The sequence below is a fragment of the Pelecanus crispus genome, chromosome 5 (genome assembly GCF_030463565.1).
Source record: "Pelecanus crispus isolate bPelCri1 chromosome 5, bPelCri1.pri, whole genome shotgun sequence".
NCBI lineage: Eukaryota > Metazoa > Chordata > Aves > Pelecaniformes > Pelecanidae > Pelecanus > Pelecanus crispus.
In genome coordinates this window covers 16,110,816-16,137,397 of record NC_134647.1, presented here as the reverse complement: position 1 = coordinate 16,137,397, position 26,582 = coordinate 16,110,816, and the positions used below count along the sequence as shown (strand labels likewise).

At 40.8% G+C, this 26,582-nt stretch overlaps 1 protein-coding gene across 1 annotated transcript in view; it reads right to left on the bottom strand.

Annotated features, from left to right (window-relative positions):
• The window catches only part of CNTNAP5 (contactin associated protein family member 5), a 227,120-nt gene that overhangs the window by 137,325 nt on the left and 63,213 nt on the right, over positions 1-26,582 (bottom strand). Inside the window, exons 4-7 of the mRNA XM_075710407.1 lie at positions 21,827-21,974; positions 12,114-12,317; positions 10,150-10,334; positions 6,682-6,825 (exon numbers count right to left, since the gene is read on the bottom strand). Of these exons, the coding sequence (XP_075566522.1) occupies positions 6,682-6,825; positions 10,150-10,334; positions 12,114-12,317; positions 21,827-21,974 (681 nt within the window). The remainder of the gene's footprint in view (positions 1-6,681; positions 6,826-10,149; positions 10,335-12,113; positions 12,318-21,826; positions 21,975-26,582) is intronic.

The window sequence follows — 26,582 nt, the reverse complement described above, 5'->3', positions numbered from 1 at the left end:
TTCATTGAAACTAACATATCCTCGTGATAGTCACCCCTGTGATAGAGAACTGCCCTATCTTCGCTCACTCTAGGTATCATGTATGTCGATAAAATGCTAATTGTTTATCACATTGACTTAAGTTGTTTGCATTAAGATAGTGTTCCTATGTGGAAAAAGTAGCATTTAACAAAAAAGCAAGCTTTGAAAAAAATGAAAATATTGTGACTGTGAAAGAATCAGGGATGAGATGCTTGGATAGACATTTCTGGATATTCTTTGTCTCAGACTCCTAAGCTGACTAAGTCACTGGCCAGAAGTGGAACAAAGGACTTTACCATTTTTATGCGCACAGTAACTGTACATTATTGTTTCATTATATAGTACAATAGCTAAGAGTTGCTGACAAAAGATGGGAGCAAATATAGAGCTAATCTGGGAAAATCATATATCATTTACCTCAGAGAGACAGGAAGGGGAGAAAAGATCACAGGAGGAAACACAAAAAAAATACAGACCATTTAATATTTTCCCTCCTTTGAACAACAAGCAGGAATGAAGCCAGCTTTTCAAATTCACCTTGCCAGAAGTATGATAGATGTCTTAGATCAAACTGGCAAATTAGACCAATCCAAGCCCAATTTTTGTTCCACTTCAAGGTAAACTGATCTACAGCTTATTAGGTTTTATTACCTGGAACAAAACACAGCAGCAAGGAGGTTTTATTATTATTATTATTATTATTATTATTATTATTATTATGAAAACAGAGCCACATCTACCTTAAAACAGAAAAGTGCATAGAAAGCAATTCTTATCAGCTTTTTTTTTATTTATTAATTTTCTTATTAGATTTTCCTCTTTTCAGTTCCAATCATCTGTGTATCATAGCACAACACCAGCCTAAATGGTTGGTATGAACTGCACATGCTCCAGGCTCTTGACTGTGACGGAGTCATCTTGCACCTTTCTGTTATGTCAGGCAGCCAAGTACCAAGCAGCTCCCAGGGCCCTAGCAACTGGAATAAGACCTTAAAAAAAAAAAGACATTTAAGCCTTGGCTTTACAGCAAATTACAGTCTCCCCCATTTTCTTTAACCCCTACTAACTCCTATGACAATAATTAACCATCTTGCTTGCTCTCCTACAGGGACTAACAGCCTTATCACCTCCTGCCTTGAAACATCCTCCTCTGCTCAGCAGGTACTAACTGCCCTATTCACTCAATTTGACTACCCAGATAACGTAATAAATTAAACTCTGAACAACTGTTTCTAACCTGTAATTTGCTGAAGGCTGATGACTCTCAAAAAAGCCTTCTGTGCTCAAGAATGTGTCATTTTTTTCTGCATATGTCAACCAGTCTTATAAAAAAATATGGTCTCCCCAAAAGATTTGCTTCACTTGTGGTCATCACAACTATCAAAATCTTAACAGAAAGAAACTTTTATATCAAGAAAAGGAGAGTTTATTATTGCAGCTACATGTCAGATTAAATATTTACTGTCTGAAAGTCTTTAAAATCATAGACAAAGCCAACTGAAATCAATGAGAAAACTGTTATGTAAATAGACTTTATTTCAAGACTTTGATTGAGGTGACACACTTAATTTCTTTCAAAACCATCCTCTTATACCATTTGGCAACAATAAAATGGGACCTTGAAATGAATGCTATTTATATAGACTTTCTTACTATTCCACACTGCAGTTCAGATATGAAGGAGACTCATCTGAAGACCCAGAGAGCAGACAGGAAGATAGAAGAAACCATAAAAAGCTATTTTTACAAGAACCAAATGTTTCTGAAACCTGAGTTCACCTGCCTTATCTAAAGAACAACAAGTTCAGTTCTTTTTTTAATGTGTGTGTGTGGCTCAAACTTTCTTTAAATAATTACATAAAACTTTTTTTTTTTTAATAAACTCAACTTAGTCCTACAGGAAGTTGTGAAAAATGTCACTAAGTAGTTCCAACATTTTTTATTTATGATTCCTACAGTCTGATTGCAATGCAAATACTAATGAAAAATAAAAAATAAAATTAAAAAAAAAAGATATATCTAACTCCTCATTCTCCAAACACTAGTAGGGTCCTTCACAAATCACCACAGACTGATATTCAAAGATATATCAACACTTGCAATAGCAATTTGGTAGAATGAGATGCACATAGACAAGTAAATTTTTCTCAAGATGAAGGTATCTCAAATCAGCTTAATAAAATAGCATGTTTGGATTCTCTATAAAGGGAATGAATTATTAGTTTACATTCTTCTGTCACTAGGTATCTTTCCTTGCTCTTTGATGCTGGCAATTGGTTATTTCCCTGGGGCACTACAGTGATGCATTTACATGTCACTGCATCTCTTGCTGTGCTGAATTGTCACTCCCAGATTCAACATGGCAGGCTGATGTAGAAATTCAAGCATATCTGAGGGCTGACAACTTCTGCCTTACAAATATCCTGCACTCCTCTCAAGTCGGTGCAGGGTTTCCTCTGCTAAATGAAAATACAACTCCAAATCATATTTGCCAAAGGTAATGGAAGGGAAAGGGGGACAGGGTTTTCCTTTATTTCAGTGAGTGTAGGGTGGAGCATTGAGAAGATTAAACATGGCATCTTTTTATGACCTCTTAATTTCTTTTCTTCAGCTAGACAGCTTCTTATTTTGACATCACAAATAAGTGACACACGCAAAGAGTTAAGACCCTGACTGCAGGTCACATTAGAGCAGGCTCTAGAGGTACAATTTGAATCTAGCAGTAGGTAACCACTGGTGGCCAGGATACTATAGCTATTTTCAGGATGATGTAGCTATTTTTCTCTTAACTACTCCCTCAGCCAGATGTATTTAGGAATTCTCAAGGGACTTCTCTTCCTAGAACTTGTCCCATCTCCTCCTACATCTACATACACTCTTAACAATCACAAAAACCTTCAACAAGGACTTCACCATCCCAGATATCAACAGGTCAAATATCCTTCTGCGAAGGACAACTCCCCTTCTGGTCCTTCTAAATGTGGCTCCTACTAGCATATTTTCCTGCCCCTAACTACTTGCCCAAGAAGTGCAAGTAACTGCTGTACAATTGCTCATAATGGGCAGTCTGCACTTCTTTTGTGCTGAGAAGACAGCTAGTAAATAGGGCAGATCTTTAAATTATTATTTTAGAGCATTTTCTGAGGTTTACCAAGGGTCCATCCCTATAACCATAACAGTGGTGATTACAGAAATTTGACTTCTCATAACCTCTTCCAATTAAAACAAGTGATCGCTTCGGAGAGCAAACAAAAGATTCCCTATCATTTCTCCACACTCAGCAACCTAGGGGAGAAAAAAAGAACCACAACAAAAAAAAAAAACACCCAACATGCCATCAGGGACAGAAGAAACCCCAGAGAAAAGATAGGTAGCCTGTCCAAACAGATAGGGCAACCACGTAGAGGGGTGTGCTGGTTTTGGCTAGGATAGAGCTAATTTTCTTCACAGTAGCTAGTATGGGGCTACCTTTCAGATTTGTGCTGAAAACAGTGTTGACAACATAGATGTGTTTTCATTATTGTTGAGCAGTGCTTACACAGAGTCAAGGCCTTTTCTGTTTCTCACACCACCCCACCAGTGAGTAGGCTGGGGATGCACAAGAAGTTGCGAGTGGACACAGCTGGGACAGCTACCCCAACTGACCAAAGGGATATTTCATACCATACGATGTCATGCTCAGCATATATAAAGCTGGGGAAGAAGGAATGAAGGAAGGAAGCGGGGTACGTTCAGAATTATGGAACTTATCTTCCCAAGTAACCGTTACGTGTGATGGATCCCTGCTTTCCTGGAGATGGCTGAACACCTGCCTGCTGACAGGAAGTAGGGAATGAATTCTTTTTTTTGCTTTGCTTGCATGCATGGCTTTTGCTTTATCTATTAAACTGTTTTTATCTCAACCCACGAGTTTTCTTACTTCTACCCTTCCGATTCTTTCCCCCATCCCACCAGGGGGGAGTGAGCAAGTGGTTGTGTAGTGTTTAGTTGCCAGCTGGGGTTGAACCATGACAAGAGGTTAAGTATCAGGCAATATAAAAATGGAATTCTGAAGGCAAGTTCCAGTCCAAAGAGACAGGCTGCCTTGTTATCTTGAGATGTCTTCTCAAGGGGATTTATTGCAAGTCTGACAACTGCAAATGAGTTACAGAAAAGCACAGGTGGAATTATAATCACAGCCACCACCCAAGAGTACAATACATAGTACAGTACTCTGTTATTGACAACCTCTAGTTTCTTCCTCTGACTTTAAATGCAGCTGATTTGGGACCATTATTTATATGGATGAGGAACTACTTCATAAGAGAAAATCTATACCTCCAAAGCTGATGTATTATTCTGCTTGTGTAAAAGATGTCAACAGTAAAAAAAACCCAAGTTGATGTGTATGAAAACCCACAAGTTTGGCTCACTGACTGTGTCAAAATTCACAGTCACAGAGAATGAAGCAGAGACTGAGTGTTGAAGTCTGCCTCCCTTTTGAAGGCAAAAACTAGTGTCTCTGAGCATTAATGTATTTCTAATCCCAAACTGGACAGTTTGTCCTCAAATATCTTTTGTTAGGAGACAGAAGTATTTTGGGGACTAACAATGCAGAACCATCTCTGGTGATCTCCAGCTTGTAGGGAGGGAACACAAGTACACAGCACATTGTTGGATGAAGTGATTCCAAGTCCCTGCTATATTTAATTATTCTTCTGTGCTGTTTCTTTCATCGCATTTCCACTCCAGACAACCTTAGCAACTACAAAGACACGAAGCAGAGAAGCTTGCAGCTCCCTGGGGATATGAATTGTTGCTTGAAAACCTCAATGAACTTTGAGTAAAAGCATTTAGTGCAGAGGAAGTCTGCCAGGCAAAAGACTACATTTAGCAAGAACAAGTTATTTTAATTTGAGGAAGTAAATTGTTAAGGAGTGGAGAAGAGCAGGAAGATGGGAGAGGGAGATCAGTCTGTGAAAGCTGGAAGTACCTGGGAGTTGCTAGAGGAGATAAATACCTGTGATAGAAAGGATGTTGGAAAACAACAGATTTACGTGTGCTGTTTCCTATAGAAGGATGTTCATCTAAGATTATGAGACGCTGTGAGTGTGGCAATGTTTCTATGCACTTTGCATACACAAGAGTCACAGACACAGCACATAGCAGCTCATAAATCTTGCAAAATGCAGTACAGCAGCCAGCCTTTGAAAACTATTGTGTTAAAATTATCACTTCTGTGAGGGAGATTGACAGATGGGAGCACATCTCTGCTACCTTAAATTGATGAAAGGAGCAGGATTCCTAGACCTTCGATCTAGCATTGGCTGAATCAAGTATTGTCATAACAGAGTTTCATTGCTTGGGGCCACGTTATATCCAGACAATACCCTTCAGAGAAAAAGCACATTACAAAGTTTTTCTTTTCCCCTTTAGGAAGGCCTTCCCATTACACAGCTGGCAAAAGAACCAGCTGTTTAATGACCTAAGAAGCAGACCAGGGCTCTTTGCTGCCCTTGGAAAGTAAGCTGAGGGGATGAGCAATTTAACACAGTTCATAAGATTTGGCCTTAGAGTCCTGAGTCAGAACAATCAAACTTGAGGTTATTAAAGCAAAGTCTCTCAATCCCAGTCTAGGGGAGCATCCTGGAGGCAGTCTCGACTGCGAGCAACACAATACAGGACTTCTCACCCATCACCTTTCCATTTTCCATTTCTCTGTATATTCAGCCCCACCTTAGGCAGGGAGAGAGAGGAAAGAAAGGACTTCTTGTGGTCTTCTGGCTTGCTTTGTTGTAACTTCAGTCTGTTTATACACATTACTACAAACTAGAACATGCCATGACAGCCAGAAGCAGTTTCACCTCCACGTTCTCCAAAGACACAGTATTAACCAAAATGCATCTATCAAAGCATGGTGCAGGAGTGAGGCTCAAGCTAAATAAAGAACTGAATTAGTTACAGTTTATCAGGGCTGCATGGGAGTGTACTGTTCCTTCTTCTTATGAAATAAAATACTCTTTATTTCATTCATGACACATTTAAATATATCTGTAATTTTGGACATTATTAGGTGTGAAGTTACATTTATGTTTTATGTTAGCAGGCTGGATAAGCCTGTAGTTCCTTTCACTTTACCTCTACTGTCCCACATTTAGAGACACTAGTACCAGATCGATGGTTCTCAGAACCGCTAATATGCTGAATGTAAGGGCCAGCACAAAGGAAAATATTTCCAATAATAAAAGAAACATTTATTCTTCTCTATAATACCAACTCAAATAGCAGAATAAAATTTTGCTACTACTGTAGTCAACAACAGTGATGGAGAATGGTTCAGAAAATAAGATTTTATCCGAGTTAACCAGAAAAAAATAGTTTCTGTGACTTCTATCATGCCATCAAAAAGACACATTGTAATCTTGGAAGAGGAATTGACAAGTTTTTCCAAATAAATTCTAATACACCTGGAAAGTCAGAGAAATGTACTAATTTCCACATGCGTCTTTCAAGAACTCTCACCACAGCAGTCAGCACTGGCTGGTGTTAGCCTCAGCAATATCATTTTAACAAGTTGATTATGCCCACAGCTATCTAAATTTGAACTCCACTCATTCATTGCAGCCAGCAGCACCAACAGCATGGAAGTAAAGAAGGAAAGCATGCATTATGGTCTCTTACCACAGTATAGATCTGAGGTTTGCGCCTTTTTGCCAGGTCAATTATATTGACTCCATTGTAATAAAGGTTCTCAATGCATCCATGGAAATTTTTCCTCTGAAAGGTTCCTGGTTTCCCCGGGACAGGAATCCCTCCAAAACTGAGCTTTTGGAAAGAATAAGAACAGTATTTAGTTATCACCTCAACAGCAAGAGACCAGAGCCCCACTCCATGCAGCCAGCCAGGATGTTATCTAAGAACCAAGTCACATTAACAGTATCATCTCAGAGCACGAAGCAGGGCCTGGCTACCCAACAGGGGAATTACAGGCTGCATAGCAGTACAGCTGTTGGAGAAATGTTGCTGCTGCAGACAGCTCACTAATTTGCAAACAGCTTTTAAGTGCCTTGACACACTACTTCACCAACCTAGTACCACCAGTCCCCCGCCCCCCAGGAACAACCAACACACAAGGTAATGTTCAAATGGCCTCCAGCCCATAGTCCCCACTGGCCTGGGGGCTGCCACCCAGCAGCAGACCATGGTGTCCAGGAACCGCTGAGCAATGGGAGAATAAACCCTTCCTGCCCACAGAGCGCTGGGTTTGCCTGAGAGCTGGAGTCACCCCTTTCCACCAAGCATGTATCTGAACAGTTCTGCTTTCAGCCAGTGGAGGGTAGTATCACACACACAAACTACCCCATTTGCACCTTGCAATCTTTTCCCCTAAATTTCTCTGTGGTTTGGTCTTTACAGTACTCGCACGTGGTGTTTGGGACTGAGCAGTGTAATGGAGAAGTTCTGCAGGTTACACATTTAAATAAAACTTCTGCTGTGCTGTTGTCTAAATACTGGAAGATGTTAGCATCTTGCAGATTACAACTTGTCACTTAACTGGAGGGCTGAAAGCCCTTGGAGGACAAAGAGCCTAAGAAAATAAAGCTTTCAAAATCCTTGGAGCATAATTACTTTAGATTTCTAAGACAAGAATGAAAGAAAGGGGGAGCGGGGGGGCAAACCAAACACCACAACCCAAAAAACTTCTGATAATCCTGTTTTCATTTTCCAGATGACACAGCTCATTTCTAATTTGCTCCACTGGCCTTTTTGGCAAAGTCTTACTGCTGGTACCACTGGGTTTTTATTAATTTTTCCCATCACAGCCAGCAGCATCGTGAGTCATATAATGCAGGTAGGGATCGTGCAGTCACCACTCTTCACAGTGCTTCCAGCACATCAGGATCTGTGCTGCAATACTGCTGCATCCACTGCAGCAAGGGCATGCACTGCTGTGCGGCACTGCTTACACGCTGATGGCTGCTGGAACCTGGTCAGCCTTATTGCTCTGTCATGACTCCTAACAGCTCACCTCAGCTCATTATTACAAAAATAAAGGGAAATTTGGGGGTTATTTTTGCTCCCACTCTACCTAATAAGCTGGGATACTTAAGCAAATGAAATCTCCCTGGATAACCTTGAAAGCACTTCTTTGAAAACAAGTCCTTAATGAACTTGCACCTCAGTTGTATTAATTGATCACTTCAGAGAAATAAAGAGTGAACAGACTGCTACTTTACATCAGTTGCAGGTTTGTTATTGGCATGAGGGCTTATGTGGTAGCAATGTTTTTTTCCAGTGAGAATCATTAGTTCTTCCTTAAAACACCAGACTTTCCTTCTTTCATGTTCTATTCTTTAAGTCTCCTGCTTAGGAACTCTGGACTGGGTTTCAAAACCAGAAGAAAAATCAATATCAATTATACCACTGCATTATTAAGAAAAAAGTTTCCTTTAACATTGGTAATATTTTTAATTACCAAACTAATGGGTTTATTACCCTCAGTAAGGCCTTTAATCCCTAAAGCGTGCTGAGATAAACTTCAGTAGACTGTATTGTTGTAGTGTTCAACTGAAAGATTGTCTCAGTGCAAATGGAAAGAAAACACATTGTGTCAAAAACTAAGCACCAGAAGCCAGGACTGAGTGTCACAGAGGTCAGTGGTGATGCCGATTTACACCAGCTGAAGATCTTCTCTACCATGCTTCCTGTTTTGGAACATCTGGAAAAAAGTTCTGCAAACTACATTGGAGCCTGAGTTTTCCCTAATTGGCATGAACCTTGTGCAATGAATTTTATTACTTTGAAATTAGGAAAAGCTGATGACTCAATCATTTGGCTTTTCTCAACTCCATCTTAAAAGTAGTTACATCTTTGGCCATTGCTAGTTCAGTCTGAAGCTGTTCCAGAATCTCACTGCTCAAATGTGCTGTCCCTACTAAACGTGTTCGTGCTTTGGTACAGCAGTGCCAGGGGACAGGTACCACTCTCTCTATCCTGCTTTGTGAAATGGAAAGAAGGGAGTGTCAGCTGGAACATGAGAGGAGCAGAGAGCAGGCACCTGTCATTGCTGAACCGTCTGCTTTTGTCCCTTGGGTGTGCTGGGAATTGATCCTTTCCAGAGAAATGAATCCGAAGTGCAGAGGGGAAACTTGTAGTCTCTTAAGCAATGAACCATGCCAGCTCAATGCATCCAGACAGGGTGATGGCTCTGACTGTGCAAGCATAACCCTGTGCCTTGTGGGCTAGCAAGACTCAGTAAACAAGCACATGGGGATAAAAATGAACATGGGTAATTTGCACTAGCTGTGCACTGGTGGGGGGGGGCAGTTGAGGAACTGCCTTGCACATAGATATGATGATATAAAAGTTTTTTAAGGTATTTATTACTATCAGCCATAAGCACTGAACTGCTAGAGTAATATAAACTGCACTCTGCCACACCTTGGCCTGATCACAGGGGAGCACACCAGCCTGGGGTTTTACGGGCAGAGGCAGGATGTTTCCTCTGCTCAGTCCTTCCTTGGCTGAGCTGCTCTAGCTCCCTAGACCAGGATGTTCTGCATCACAACCCCAGATGTGAAGGGACCTGGGTCAGAGCTAGTTGTCTTGACAGTCAGGGTCTTCGATTCCTAGTGGGGAGGAAATGGTCTTTACCTGCTCATCTCTATGTGGAGAGCTGTAATCCGAGCAAGTGGTGGCTGGATAGAGGCACAACTCAGAGCTGGTATCCCCATGGTCATGTCAATCAGATGCAGGGATGGTGTGAAATGTTCCCATTAAAATCATGTTGGAGATGATGACACAGCACCTCTCCCCACAGCTAAGCATGGTTGTTCCCTGAAGATTTGAATAGAACCCAGGCTACACCTTTTAGTTTAGCTCAAAGTCTGCCATACTTGGAAATGAAAGCATAATCCAATGCATATATGCCCAGACACTGTCCATTTTCTGACACTGTTGTATATAGAATTGCACTGACATAGTCTATGTTTGTTAATAATGAAAGAAGCTGTCTGGAAAGGAAATACTAAATAAAGAAAAGATCTTTGCTGGAAAGAAATAGCTCATAGGGTGGCTGTTTTCCATCACATTCATTTTCTACCGATTCAGACTGATCTCCCAGGTTATAACCTAAAGGGCTTCACACACCTCATAATCAATATCTAAGTGATCTGAATCCCCCTTCGTTCGGAAATGCTGTGTGTGCTTGTCCACTGTGAAGTTCACTTGCTTGTTGAAGCGCTCTATGAGAACCGAGTGCCAGTGCTGGTCATCCAGGAGGCTACCCAGGGTGACGGACGTGTGGCTGTTACTGAAGTGCAGGTTGGAGTCACCTGGAGGGGCAGAGACAGGCAGAAGACACCAGAGTTACCTCCAGACCCTTAAGTGAAGCATGAGGACTCAAGGGGAGCACAGAGCAGTGCTCTTAGATGCAAACTGGAGCTCTGTCTATCAGAAACAGACCCTTGTCAAAGCTTGCCTTAGATTCTTTGGGCCTCTTATTCATATATGTGTGTAGATGCACATGCATACCTACAGACACGTTTTTCCCCTGAAATCCTAGTGATAAACCAGGAGGTTTTCCCGATGCTGCACCCACACATTGCAGCACGCAGGGGATCACTGCTCTGCCTGTGCCCTTGGTTCTGCTGTGCATTCAAGGCCCTGGTGTTTTAAGAGCCCTCTTCAGGTTGCACCAAAATCTCCTGTCTATTCACATTAACAGACCACTCCTGACACTTCAATTTCAACTATGTGCTTTTTGTATTGTAACAAGAAAATTGCACCTGTCCGTTTTCAGAGAAAAAAAGCCACAAGACAATGAAGCAACATGAACGCAAGTGTTTTGTTCAACTCAAAAAGATTCTTAAACCCGGCCTAGATCTCCAACAGTTTTGATCTAGAGTCATAAAAATATTTAGGCCCTAACCCTGGTGATTTCAAGCACTCTTCTGTTTTCCAGCTGGCTACACATCTAAACACTTCAGAGCCTCTCACTGAAAAGGAGGATGTGTCCTTTTTATATTCCAGCAGAATGAAGAGAACACATGCTCCAAAACTGCCAGGCAAGATGCAAGCAGATTCAAGAGCAGACATCAAAATCCTTGCCCATGACACATGAATGCACACAGAGGACTTGAAATAGCTAAAATCTGTACATTTGGGGCTACTGCTGAAATTTAAAAAAAAAAAAAAAACAAACCAAAAAACACCTCTTCTCTCAGACTATGTATTCACAACAGCATCTCCTCTGGAAGAAGTAACATGATATATATAACTATACTATATTCTTATCCTAGTATGAAACATTTGTAAGAGGAGGACAAATCAATGGAGTCAAAGAAACACACATTAAGAGGCATGGGTATGATCACTCCTACTACAGTACCTCCTGCCATTATCAAAGTGTTTTAGTGTATTCACCAGGAAAAAGCAAGCATCCTTCTACAGAAAGAAATTAAGATAGCCTTTCATCTGTCCCTCTGATCCAACATGATCACACAGTGATGGCCTTCCACATATTCACGGTTTTCAACTGAAACCATCTCCAGAAGCAAAGCAATACCAGTATGCACAATGTTTTGAACAGAATATTTTCATTTAAATTCTGTATTCTTAGCTCAGTTCTGATCACAGAATAGGAATAAAAAAAGACAAAAACCTAAAACAAACCTTTTGCACTCCAAACAAAACTTCCTGGGAAAGTCATTCTTAAAAATAATAACAATAAAAATAAAAAGGGTGAAGGGGAAGAAACAGAACATTTTTTTTAAATCACTGCTTGAAAGTATTATCAAACAAAGGTCAAAACTTCAAAAGTTTTTCATTATGTAGCTCACCCTTGGTTGGCACTAGTTAGAAGAGCCAAGGTCTCTTCTTGGCTTAGCTATCATGTCCTGCATGACATCAGTCAAGTCTATTCTCTTTTGTTTCCCCTCCCACCTTCTCTGACAAGTATTTAAGTTGTGAGCTGTCTGAGGCACACAGCATGTTTTGTTGATCTCAGCTGGAGTTTCTAGATACTGCCCAATAGAAATAATAGATTTATAAAAGCAAACCAACACAATCTTTGTTACAGTAATATGTGAAAAAATAATCCTAATTACCCTTACCCAGGTTGATGTGCAAGGAGAGCTTCCCTTTCTGCAGTTCCAAGGTAATGTAGTCTCCACGCTGTCCTTCTCCATGGAATAAGACTCCGTCTCCCTGCATGCTCTTGAACTTCAAGGAAACCACATCTTTGAAGGTGCTCATTAGCTTCTGATTAAACCTGTAGAGGAGCGAACTTCTGCCATCGAAGTCTGCAATATCTGACTCTGGGAGAAAGAAGATGGCAAAATGAAGAGAAGAGGCTGCATCAGGAAAGGGACCATATTTTTTCAGAATCTTTTCAAATATCACCTGGAGCCAGGTATTCTCAGAAGCATACATCCACAGGATGTACATGGCATCTGGGCAACCACATTTCACCTATTTCCAATCCTCTCCCTCTGTCTGGGGAAAGGGAACACCAGGACAAATCCAGAACTCCTCTGCACTTGTCCTCCTCTCTCTCATGCAAGACTGCTTTCCCACTCAACATTTTGGAACAGAACAGGTGCCTTGCATTGTATTCAGATGTCCAGAACATACCTTGCCACATTTGCTATTTGTCTCAAACACACACAAGATGTTTACTTTGAATGCTTCAGTTCTCACTCTACTTTCTGTATCTCCACAAGTGTCTGTTGAGCTGTTTCTGTGTGTTGGACATGTTTGCATCCACCTTTGCATCCAAATAAGCATCATCATAGCCTCTGAGGGTTGGCTCCTTGTTTGTGATGGGCATTTATCAACGATGTTTCTGCATGCAAATTGACTAGGCTGGCAGGAATAGTGAAATATCAATTCAAAAAGCTTTTGAAGGGATTTCATGGGAACTGGGCATCTAAACAGATTATATACCTTTGAAAATCCTATTAGAAATATATTTTCCCCTTCATCCAGCCTCTAAAATGCAATCACTGTGATGGGAAACAAGCTTTCAATTCTTCAATTGCAATTAATATTTCCTTTGGAAGCAGCAGCCTGCAGTACTCTCTTTGCTTTATAAAGTGGTATTTTAAGCAAAATGTATCTTTAATAAACCTTTCTAAAAATATATATATATACACACATAACCAGAACATTCTGGGTAGGTTTAAATGCTTTTAACTTTTAAATACATTGTATCCAAACATGTGACTGACATATTCCAATTTCTATCCAAATGCAATTTGGTACAAAATATGGATAAAGTATCATTTGTGAATAATAAATCTGTCAATTGGTATTTCCTGTTGTTAAGAAAAATGTTAAAAATTAAGAACACCAGACAATGAAGAATCTGAACAAGGGTTTACTAAGCTACATAGCTACTGGGATACATGCATAAAGATAAAGAATACCTTCATAGCAACCAAGAAGGAAGGGCATAGACTATCCCTGTTTGCAAACCACGTTTTAATGATAATCCAAAGCTATCAGCTTTCCATTTTCTTTTGAAAAATAACTGAAAGATCCATATGAAAAACAATCAAGACTTCCAGGTCAGCAACTCCATTGTGATTAAAGTTGGTGATTTAAGTCACCTAAGCTCCCTTGAGAGTTCTTTTATCCTTTTGAGTGTTAATGGCAGTTTCATTTGCCTCTCTTTAAAAACAGAAATAATAGAGGTTGGGTTTTTCCCCCCTTTTTTTTTCTTTTTTTTAAACTGGACCAAGACTTAAAGAAGTTTGCAATTAAAAACTATTATAAGCTCAGAAAATAAAAGACCTGTTAATGATTTGTTACCTTGGAAACTACCATCAATAGCTTCTGTCAGTATGACAGTTTGTATAGAAGTTTGATGTCACACTTACAAACTTGCAGGGAGCTCAAATTTTAATTTGATGTGAAATTCTGTCACTCCAAAACTGACTCTATTCCAAATCAGAAGGCAACTGATTCTTTCTTATGAGAATAAAACTACAAAGAAATTAAACCCTGGGAAATACTCACTCCAGAATAAACTAAGACCAACTTCTTATCTGTGATGTCAGAATTATAACATGCTGTTAGCATCATACATGAAACAGCTGCTAGTTTAGGGAGTATCATGAATACAAAAGTATTCACACCATCTGCTTTTACTGTTTTTTACTTCTGAATTAGGTGTTCAGAAACAGCTCCTTCAGAATTACCGATTTCTCTCTATTGACACCTTGACTGCCAGTTTCTATAAAGGGAATTAAATTCATAGTTTATTTCTTATTAATTTCCCCTAGCTACATTAAATACTTCAATTTGTTCAAAGTAGATTGCAAGTGTATCATAAAAATGTTTTCATTTTAACACAGGCAGGAATTAGGAAATAGCTTATAAAGAAGTTACAGTCTTTGATTTCCAGTGCGTTTTGCAGTTAAAGTTGACTTTCCTCTTAGCTCTCAAAAACAAAGATACTGTAAGACAGAACTGATTGAATGTTGCCATAATAGCAGGCCTTTTTTCTTCTTCTGCTTAAGATCCAAGCCTTCAACCAGTCTGAATTTACACTTCAGTCCTTGTTCTTAACTCTCCACTAAGCCACAGCATAACACACAACTTCTTGAAGAGCTCTACCACTGGCATTTACAGAGTATAACACAAAGGAAAACCTGTTTCTGAAAAGTTCTGTTTCACTAATTATCGGTTGTGAGTAAACTGGCCAATAAATAATGCTGAACAAAATGGGAATATGTCAAATAAATGCTAACACTGGCAGCCAAAAGTCATTAGTGGCAGTATGCATGACAACAAATCGTTGGCTTCCTGTTAAAAGTTGAAAGATACAGCACAATTCTAATACAGTCACTCCAGAAAACCTGCTTGTTTGCTTAGTGTTTATTTCATCCATGTATGTCCATAATCCACTTGCAGCAAGAGAATAAGGATCAGAAATGTTACAAGTCTCAGAAAACTGTATGGCTAACAAACTAAAACAAAACATGGTTTCATTCTGCACTGCCTACTGGTTTACTTACGCTCCCTGAAGACAGACTTTACTCATTCTGGGTACTTTTCTACATTGTCCTCGTCAACAAGGCTACAAAACTCATTGGGAGAGACTGAAAGAGTTAATATATGTCGAATCTCAAACATTGTGGGAGACAAGTTAAGGTCTCCATAGTGACAAATTAGGGTCTTCATAGAATCGGCACAGAGCCATGCAGGCGTGTCAGAGGATGCGCAGCTCTGTCTTCTGATGTACCTTACAGCTCACCATATGTGGCCAGAGGTCATACAGAGTTCCTTTGAGGAAAGGGCTCACGACCACCCGAAAGACCCCTCACAATGGCGCCTGCACAGAAGTTGAAGAACATTCTGGAACAAGAACCATGTAAGTCCACAAGGGGGTGAGACTAGAGGCAGTGACTAGGCTATAAAAGACACAACTCCAAGAAGCCACACGCACCCACTACGGGAGGTTTGCCATCGACATCGTGGGATCCAAGGGTGGTGATCTCTCTCTCTCCCCCCCTCCCTTCTCCTCCCCACCCCCCCCCTTTTTTTCTTACAAGTATTTCAATTAGAACCCACACTGCCTCCTGTTACGCTTTCTTAGTTCAGGTTGCTACCATTACATTTTCCAAGTTCTGGTGGTTTTTTACTATCAGTAAAGTATTTAATCAATCATTTGGTGTTGTTTCACCTTAATTTAGCCCAAGGGAATAACAGAACTGCCACAATCCTCCCTAAGCAGCCCAGTTTGGATTGCGGCACTCATGAAAAGTGACATCAGGCAAAAGACGCTTCTTTCGTGTTGCTCTCCACTGACCAGCAATTCAAACAGATGTCTCTACTGTAAATACATACAGAATCACAGAATCACAGAATTATTTAGGTTGGAAAACACCTTTAAGATCATCAAGTTGAACCACAAACCTAACACTCCCAAGTCCACCACTACACCATGTCCCTAAGTGCCACATCTACACGTCTTTTAAATACCTCCAGGGATGGTGACTCAGCCACTTCCCTGGGCAGCCTGTTCCAACGCTTGACAACCCTTTTAGTGAAGAATTTTTTCCCAATATCCAATCTAAACCTCCCCTGGTGCAACTTGAGGCCATTTCCTCTTGTCCTATCGCTTGTTACTTTGCAGAAGAGACTGACACCCACCTCACTACAACATCCTTTCAGGTAGTTGTAGAGAGTCATAAGGTCTCCCCTGAGCCTCCTTTTCTCCAGGCTAAACAATCCCAGTTCCCTCAGCCACTCCTCAGAAGACTTGTGCTCTAGACCCTTCACCAGCTTCATTTCCCTTCTTTGCACACGCTCCAGCATCTCCATGTCTTTCTTGCAGTGAGACATCCAAAACTGTGAGGTGCGGCCTCACCAGTGCCAAGTACAGGGGACAGGAGTACATACAAACTCCTGCTCACAGGTGAAGAAGTTCCCATGAAATAGAAATAATTCATCAAGCTTTTCCAAAATTCAGTAGAGGTTCTGGCCCCAGGGGTGCTGGTTACATCATTCCATTTGAATTTCCTTTCCCAACACAGAACCAAACATTAAAGTCACTTGGCGGTGGGTGGAAACACAGGCAGTTAGTTGAAGGTGGATTACCAGGTTAATTCAGGGTTTTTTTTGTTTGTTTGGTTGGTTTTTTTTAAGGGAGCATGTGACCACAGGGCTCAACCTATGGGACCAGCTATGCTGAGAGCAGCCAGGCTCGAAGCAACATGAGAGCAAGGAGTTTACTTGTGCAGTGATCTGCTTCTGGCAGCAGAGAAGATACACATTCATACTTACAAAGAGGGTCCTCCTAGTGATTTTGGAAAAAGTAAACACTTACTTGGCAAAGTTATTCCAAAATACAAAAATATCCACTAGGAATAGTTGCAATTTGATTCAGGAACTTTTGGTTGTGCGCTTGCATCAATGAACAGAAACTTTAACTCCCTGCAGGAGGGAGGAGGACTGCTCCTGGTCTGAACAGATGTCTCTCCTGGCCAGTCATGCCTTACTGGCTTGAGTGAGTCTAAAGCAATCTGACTTCTCTCTCCATACCCCTCTCAGACATGCAATCCAAGGGATAAATGTGAATGAGCACTTCAGAGGTGACTGTTCTGCTATGCAGCTTTATCCCTATCACAAATCTATGTCTGCCTCTTGGTAAGCAATCATTTGGGTATTTATCTTACACAGCTGGTTACAAGCCCTATTGGTCAATGACCATCAGACCTTCAGTGGTTCTCTGGAATGCTTTCTTTTCTATCTCATTGGAAGACAAAGGAGACGATGGAGGAAGGTAGGGAAAAAAAAAAAAAAAGAGAAAAAAAGATCCAGTAAAAATATCATTGAACCAAGAAGTACAATATCAGATCATATTCCCTGAAGCAATGACAGCAAAAGATGAGAAATCAGAGTCCTGAATTGCAAATGAAGAACTCAGCTCTCAAAAGCAGAAGATACCATCTCACACCCTATCATTGTTTCTCCTGTGGCTTCCCAATCTGTTAACTGCACGTACACCTGATTCTGCTGATGCATTTTGGGCTGTTAACCAGTTATGGAATATGACCAGCATCTTCAATGCAGCTATAAATCTTATCCTATAAAAGCAATTGTGTCAGCAGATTTTTTTTTCCTGCGCTAAGCTAACAAGACTTTTCCCAAGTATAAAGATATGCCCATTCCCCCCTCACCACTCCCAGCATCAAAAGCAATTGGTTTGCCATTTCTCTGAACACATCCTCTGTTGTGGCTCTGGTTATCTGTTACAATCACACTGCTTCTGGAACCACTGCTGCAAAGAGACAGTGAGAGCTTACACATACCTCTGCATGGAAATTTCCATTAAATCATCATAAAACCTTTTCTGAACACGAAACATCAAGGTATGTTTTCAGATCAAGATAATCTTTCCTATTTCAGTACCTATTTTGAGGATGTGAGATGGAATCTTACAGGAATTTCAAAGCAGTGTAATTAATTTTAATTTAAATACATACTTTCTGTGCAAGAAAGTAAACAACAATTAGCGTGTTTCATCTGTGAATTCCAGCTGATTTGATGGCCTTTGAGTGCTTTGTTGCACAAGAACATCGATCTGTATGGGATAGGGTCAAGCACGCTCACATGTCTGAAACAGCTTTACTGTTAAAATCATGTTTTTATGTTCCAAGGAAACAATGTAAACTGGCAGTCATTTAGAGGGTGAAAAGAAAAAGGGAAGAAAAAAAGAAAAACAAAAGAAAGAAGAAAGTTCTCTTGTTTGACAGAGAAGTTTTGGGGATAAATTCATAGCTGTTTATTGGTCCCACTAGAAGTCATTTACAACAGTAAGTGCCATTCAGCAGCACAGTGCAAACACATGTTAAATTAGCCACTTTGACATCCACTGCACATAGCAGTTGATCTCTAATATGATTCTTCACTATTTTTTGTTACTGTGTCCTGGAAGAGTGTTTGGTGACCTACAAAACCTGATGCCTTCCACACGCCCCCGACTAAACAGTCATCACTGAAAGCTGCATTTGTCAAAAGTTAGTGCAAGGTTGTGTTCCTGGGACCTCTTCAGCAGAGTATGCTGCACAGGACAGTCATACTCCAAAAATGAGAGATCAGAGCCTTACTCTGGCACAAGAGTGTCACATTCACCTAACTTTGCCATCACAAAAACGCTTAAACAGCAGCAAAGCCACAAACCTCTCCTACAGCTGTCATCTTCTGCTCAAATATGCAAGGTTAAAAAGGAGCTGATGTGAGCAGAGACCATCCAAGGAACCACAGGCTATTTTGCACGCCCTGGTGTATCACAGCGAGGTGCTCAGCTGCATGTTTGGCAGTAGTCCCAGGATTTTAACAGATGTGCAACAGCACATGAAATTCAGATGGCCTAAGCTGTCAGTGTCCCCAGACTTTTGTTTTCAGCCAAGCAATGAATGCTGCCACTCACACAAAAATGATCTCCGGCTTGCCTGTAAATGAAAACTTCACTTCTGCAGTTTTCTGCACTGGATACCAATATAAAGCAACTCCGTTTTCAGATCAGGTGCTGTGCTTCTGGGGCAACATTTGCCCGAAAGGTCTGAATTTCAGCCTGCTTCTACAAGTAGGCTAAAAGGGAGAAATGACCCTGCAGTCACACATGTACATCTGTGCAGGATTTGGTTCATATGTTTTCCCCATGCACATGTTCTCTTTTTATCTTATACTTCAGGACTGGATCCAAAGTTAAAATGCTGGTGTAAATCCTTTCTTCAAATTCACTGGACTTAAGATCAAATACTCTGGGTTTGTTTGCCTATAGAAGCCTTTAAGTCATTCCAACAGCTTAAAGAGGATCGGGAATAACTGGGAATTAGGCTCTTACAGGTGAATTGATATCAGCTGAAGCCTTTGGTACAGGTAGGTGACTATAATGCTGTTCCTACTCCCAGCTTCCCATCCCTTCTTTTGTATATACACGGACACTTGCACAAAGGGTCATCTCTTAGAGATGGTGCACATTTATCATAGAATCATAGAATCGTTTAGGTTGGAAAAGACCTTTAAGATCATCCAGTCCAACCATTAACCTAACATTACCAAGTCCACACTAAACCAATTAGGGGTAGACTAGACTAAACCATGTCTTTTGGGACATTTGTTCTTCTTCTAGCTCTGTTTCCTTCCTGGCTTGTCCAACAGCCTGTCTCTAGTGATTTTTTTTTTTTGTCACTTTTTTAAACTCTTTTCAAATTATTAATATATTTCTTGTGTCAGTATTGAATATAGCGGATGAGTCTGTATGTTGTCAAACATTACAAAATGCAGTTATGTAGGTGTACACCAGCTCAGGATCTGCCACAGATATTCTGTCAGTATAACAGCAAAGATGACATTTTATAAATGATCAAACATCTTTTGTACAGTGCTGGAGTGCCTGGGTTAGGAGTAGCCAAAGCTGTGAAACTATATAAGCAAAATATGTAGACAGGTATTGCTTGGCATATGCAATTTTCCAGAGAGAAATTTGAATGGCACATTTATATAAACAGAATGAATATTTCAACAGTCTGTAAAACTTTTATGAATCCCTTTATTTCTTTTCTGCCTTGCTTCAATCTCATACCTTAATTCTGCACAGCCATTTTTATTTCCTGTAACTGCAGGGTATAGGACAAAGATGAAGACTTAGATGATATCAGCACAAGGAAATTCAGCCTGCAAGTGACTCTGAAGTCCACAATGGGACATGAAAGTAGTTCCCATGTAGTATTTCACATGGAGTAGCACCAAAACACATTCAGCTACAAAAGTTTCAACATTCAGTTTGAGTTCTATTTGTTGCATGTCTGTTTGGACTATACTCTTCACTGCAGAGGTTTGGTCACTGCTAACAGAAAGAAGCTCTTTGAAAACAGATGAAATAGCTGCTTTGGAATGATGTCATCAAGGGCAGTTGGTTTTGTTTTATAGGTTTCAGTTTCTATGTCCACTGGGAAGTGGCTGGAAAAGGTCTCTTGCCCTAGTGACTATCCACCTAGACCAGGCTGTTGCAGGTCTGTACTTAAATGAATGACAGTCCACAGTGTCTGAGCATCAAAATAGGTGGAGAAGCAGCATTTAAAAAATCTGAATGGATCCTTTAGGTCTACACATAGATCTACACATAGTCCATAACAAGGATCTTCCTGTGAAATCATGTGAGAGTCCTGGAGCCATATCTCTGTTCAATGGGATCATGTGAATCAAAAGGTTTAGCGCACTTTGCTCTTTGAGTCTGCTCAAATGAATTTAAGAAGTTTTCCAAATAGGGGGGCTTCCACTTTTTATCTTACAACCCCTTTTCTTCATCCAGCAGGAGCAGATTAGGCTCTAATCTAAATGGGGATATGTACAAGGACAGTAGTGTCACATGATGGTGACTTGTACCACACCACATTGAATTTACTGGTAAAATTCTGTTAATCCCCTGAACTGTCCCCAGAAAAATCTCACCTGTCTCCAGCAGTGTCTCGAGTTACACTTGACCATTTCAGAAATAAACTCACAGCCACCTGAGAAACAAATACTGGACTTGTGTTTCCTCATTTGTGGACTTGTTTTCATTTTGTGCGTGGGAGCAACACTGGTCCTTTTTCTTTACTTTCGCACTCTTCTGGGCTGATAGGTCATATATCTGCAGCAGTACACCAACATAATTATGTGGTCAAAATGCCCCAAGGCAACAAATGTTTATAGGCTGCTCCAAAGCCCATGTGACAAAGCCCTGCAGACCATGTCTTAGAGGATCATCACTGTGTGTTATGAAGAAGAGTGGCAAAGAAAACACCCATGGAAAAACAGTTAAAGCAACAGATGAGTTCTCTGCTCTCTGGAGCTATAAAGCCATCACCCTCAAATAGAAATACTAGCTGAACAATCCGCAGCACTTTCCTCAACAACTAGTTAAATTTCCTTAATAACAAAAGTTAACTATTTAAGAAAAAGTAACAAAAATTAACTATTTAAGAAAAAAGTGGTACCGTTCCTAAATAAAGCCCTACAAAAGATCCCAAGTAGCTCTATGCCCTCCAGCAGGGCAGGAGGTTTTGTAGCATCTCATGGCCTGGCACTGATGAGAACCAGCAGATCACTCTGTGGCGGACTCAGCTCTGAGAAAGCTTCACCAGCTGAGCTAGGTGGGCCAGCACATCCCCAGATGGAAAGACAAGGACAACTACTGAAAAAACAATGATGGCTATGTATTTCACATTACATTTTAACTCATAAAACTCATGTTGGACCCATCCCACAGCACTGACAGCATCAACAAAAAGGTATTTGAGAAAATGTAGGTTAAGTTGTAGTCACTTACTATAGGAGCAGCCGAAGACCTCAACTCTCAGTCCTATGTGCCCACCAACATTCCACTTCAGAGGGACGAAGCGCAAGAAGCGGGCTTTCATGGAGTGCAGAAATTTGTGGTGAACCACACTGTCAGCATTGCTGTTCCCTGTGAAAACCTGGAAGAACAGAGAGCCTTGGTGAGAAATTTAGCATCAAGAGATGAATGCAGCACTCCGAATTAAGGCTGTGAACTGCCACCCCTTTTTCTGGTTCTCAGTCTCATAAATTACTCAAAATTATTTAAATTAATTGTCAAGTTTTCTTCTAAGTTCTGTGTCTCTTATGGATGGAAAGGAGGGAGACAGCAGCACACAGAGCACCTCAGTGGACTGGGGGGATGTATCCAGGAGTTACAAAAGCAGGTTGTAGATGGGGATGTTACAGAAGATGTTGCATAATTTCTCCATAGCCACAGTCTATTGTGGCTATTACTAACATAGCCACAGTCCCTTCAGTGCAGTGAAGGATGGGGCCAAGTTTAGTCTTTGATGTACTCAGGGTAGTCGAAAAAGATGGTCACAAGGCACTGAGGTTGGCCAGAGCCTGGGAAGATGAACAGGAAAGTGTACATCTAGATACACCACGGAAAACTCAAGCAAGACACAGGAAGAGATGAAAGCTTGAGTCAGTACACAGGAGAGTCAGCATTTCAACTGTCTTTGCACCCAAGAGAGTTAAAGCTTGCAAACAATAATAATTTAACTTTTTTTCTTGCCTATTTGATTAATTGCCTGCAACTGCAAGCCAAAATTAATGGCCCTACTCAGAATTATCACTCAACAAGAGGAAATTCTATCATGGATGAAGAATAACTGCAGGATTTCAAAGATGAACCTTAGGACAAACATCCAAGCTCTGATCCTGCCTGAAGATTTTTCAATTCATCTTTACACTCTTACTCTGTAATATTGGGCCAGGAATATCACAGACTTCCTGCTATCTTCAGAACATTTGAGTAACTCAGCTAGGATTCAAATTTGAACCTAACCATTTTGTAAAACATGAAAACCAAAGACAGAACTCACAAAAAGTAATCTCACAGGAAGGCTGTATTTGTGAGAGGTCCTTCACTTTGTAAGTATAAAATTTCATCACAAAAAGTTGTGCCAGTTCTAAACACTTCTGCAGTTCAAAAGCTGGCAGCATTCATCTATGCAATACAACTGCAAGCACAAATCGGAAGAACCCCAGTAAAGTAGACATACAATTCATTCCTGATGGCTGAAGGATGAGTCACAGAGATTGGGAGTTTCATCTCCACTTTGAAAAAAGGTCTAATTAGCAGCTGTTTAAATTTTTATTCAAATGCAAGCATTCCATCTTTTTCCCAAATGTTGTTAAAAATGGTGTAAAACCTCAAACTCAGTGTGTTCTTGTTTTACTAAATGCAGTGCTATTGTGTTATTAGAACTATATTCAATAGAAAAAAATCCTTGAACATTTCTAAGAAACAATACCTTGAAACCATACCATGCTTTTTTTCATTTCACCTTCAAAACTCTAACCTGGGAAAATTCTTTTACATGCAATAAGCCTTATCTTCCACCCAGTCATGAATGCAAAAGACATCATATATCTCAATTCCTAAAACATTCTTTGCAAGTGCATTTCATTGCTGGTATTTCTTGCCTCTGAAGATGAACAATTTTGCTGAAATGATCTCTCACAACCCCAGTTGCCTCAGTGAAGCGAAGAAACACCCTTCAAAACATGTGATCTGTAAAATTATTTTTATTAGGAGCTCATCAGGCTGAAAAGGGTATATAATTCGGCTATCCCAACTGTCCCCGAAGCTTTGCTTATCTTGCATCTCTTATTCTGAACTTTTTATGCACAAGATCTTGTTTTCTACAAGTATTATGTGATGGTTAACTAGCCTCTCACAAATTCAGCTATATTATATAATTAGCTTTTTTTCATGGGGATTCTTGTTGATCTTAATTCAAAATTTAAACACATACAGCAGTGCAGCAGCACTTCAAGCAGTCCTGGGCTTACTCATATTGTTTTTCAGATAAGAGCCAAATTCAAATTCCAACAGAGAGTATTTCAGAGGGTTTTTTTCCTTATATTTCAAGTGAAAAATCTTGTTCTTCTCAGTAGTGAAACTGTCAGCAGAGAGTAAGTCTCACAGTCAGAGCTGTAGCAACGCTCACATTTTTATTAAGACACTCGTGGATATATAAGATGGACAAAGGGGAGTGTTGGGGGTTTTTTTGCTTGTCTGATTAGAAAGCTCATCCTCTTGGAATCCTGTGGTTATGTAAAAATCTCACTTTTCAAAAGATAAAAAAGAAAGAAGAAAAAGAACAGAGGGGAAGCAAAGTTTCCAGTCCTTCCAATTGTGAAGAAAATCTTAAAATGCAGTGACTAGGATGCAAGCGAAAGGTGAAAATTAAGAGACAAAGGAAAAAGTACACCTTAATATAGCAATACTGTGAAACAAGGGTCTGTGTTGGTTTTTTCTCATAATCCTCTCACACACAAGGCTGTCAATACCGCACATTGCATCACAGGCCCACAAGGTCATAATTTTTTTGTTTATATAAAAAAGAAAACATTCTAGGAGAAAGACCAAGTTGAAAAGTACAGCACTTATAGAAATATCTCCTTGCAATTACAACGTAATAGGAACTAGATGATTTGCAAATACGACTGTGTGCTAAACAGCCCACACATTCCTGCTTGGAAAGCAGGTAGGAACGCAGTTCACACCAGCACACTGTGATCAGTGGGCCCTCATGGCCACTGGAAAACTGTAGAATCATAGAATCATAGAATCGTTTAGGTTGGAAAAGACCTTTAAGATCATCCAGTCCAACCATTAACCTACATGACCAAGTCTACTCTAAGCCAATCAAGGGTAGACTAGACTAAACCATGTCCCAAAGTGCCACATCTACCTGTTTTTTGAACACTTCCAGGGATGGGGACTCCACCACCTCTCTGGGCAGACTGTTCCAATTCTTGACCACCTTTTCCGTAAAGAAATTTTTCCTAATTTCCAGCCTAAACCTCCCCTGGTGCAGCTTAAGCCCGTTTCCTCTCGTCCTATCGCTAACTACATGGGAGAAGAGACCAACACTCACCTCACTACAACCTCCTTTCAGGGAGTTGTAGAGAGCGATAAGGTCTCCCCTCAGCCTCCTCTTCTCTAAGCTAAACAACCCCAGTTCCCTCAGCCGCTCCTCATAAGGCCTGTGCTCCAAACCCTTCACCAGCCTTGTTGCCCTTTTCTGAACACGCTCCAGCACCTCAATGTCTTTCTTGTATTGAGGGGCCCAAAACTGGACACAGTATTCCAGGTGCAGCCTCACCAGTGCCGAGTACAGGGGCACAATCACCTCCCTGCTCCTGCTGGCCACACTATTCCTGATACAAGCCAGGATGCTGTTGGCCACCTTGGCCACCTGGGCACACTGCTGTCTCATGTTCAGCCGACTGTCGACAAACACCCCCAGGTCCTTTTTGGCCAGGCAGCTTTCCAGCCACTCTTCCCCAAGCCTGTAGCGTTGCATGGGGTTGTTGTGCCCAAAGTGCAGGACCCGACACTTGGCCTTGTTAAACCTCATACAGTTGGCCTCAGCCCATAGGTCCAGCCTGTCCAGGTCCCTCTGCAGGGCCATCTGTAGAGATGGTTCACAACTACCTGTAACTGTTGGTAAGGGCAGTCTTGACACCTGTCTTGCAGGGCAAACCTGTAAAGACATTTTTTGCAAAGCTTGTGCAAACTGCATGCCCAAGCACAATGCACAGGAGTGTCACCACTGCTTGCATACACAGAGGCAGTCCTCTGCCTCCAGGCAGATGGTGTGTACAGCACACTTCAGGGACTGCCTGTGCAGTCAAAAGAGCTTTGTGGTTTTGCCAGGTAAAACAGAGACAGCTGTGCCCCAGCATCCACAAGCAGACCCAGGTGCCCACCCGCAGGCATCTGTGCTAGATAGTTTCCTTCACAACACCTCAAGGAAGAGCCAGAATTATCCACATCCAGCTTCCAAATCAGTTGACTCCAAACCTGATGTGCAACTGTATAAAAACATCCTTCCCACATTGAAACAGTCATGTCGGTAAAAATAAACACTTCAAAAGTCCAATACATCCCTTACAGCAATGTTTCTCAAGCTTCTCTAATAACCAAAAAGCCAGTGAAACTTTTTGGGGAAAAAAATCCACAGGCAAGGCTTTACCCATTGATCTGCGCCTACGAGATCGTTTTGCATGCATCCAGCACATCACTGCTTGCTGCTAACTGTGGGGCATCACTGTGTATGCCTTTAAGATTGCTTTGATTTTCTCTTTCAACTCCCACTGTTATACAGATCACCTTCCGATGTTTATGGACCACCTGTGGGCTGTAGACCATTGATTGAATAACACCAATTGCCACAGATGGTCACTTAAAAACTTAGATCAACAGATGACACAGAAATAATCCATCCATTAAAGAAGATGAAACAAGGATGCAGTACCAGATTTGATAGCTCTGGAGGTTCAAATATTGATTGACAATAAACTTATCAGTGAGAATGGCAGAAATACTTCCTTTTGAGAAACGGCCTCTATTACAACTTGTTGTTGATAGGGATTAATTCACAGGAACAAAATGACAAGCTAGCAAAGAAAACAAAGTGCCTGCATGCCACTTCCCATGCAACACAGTTGCTCTGGGAGGGAGCATAATGCTGAAATCTGTGGTTTCTTACAGGACGCGTAAACACAAC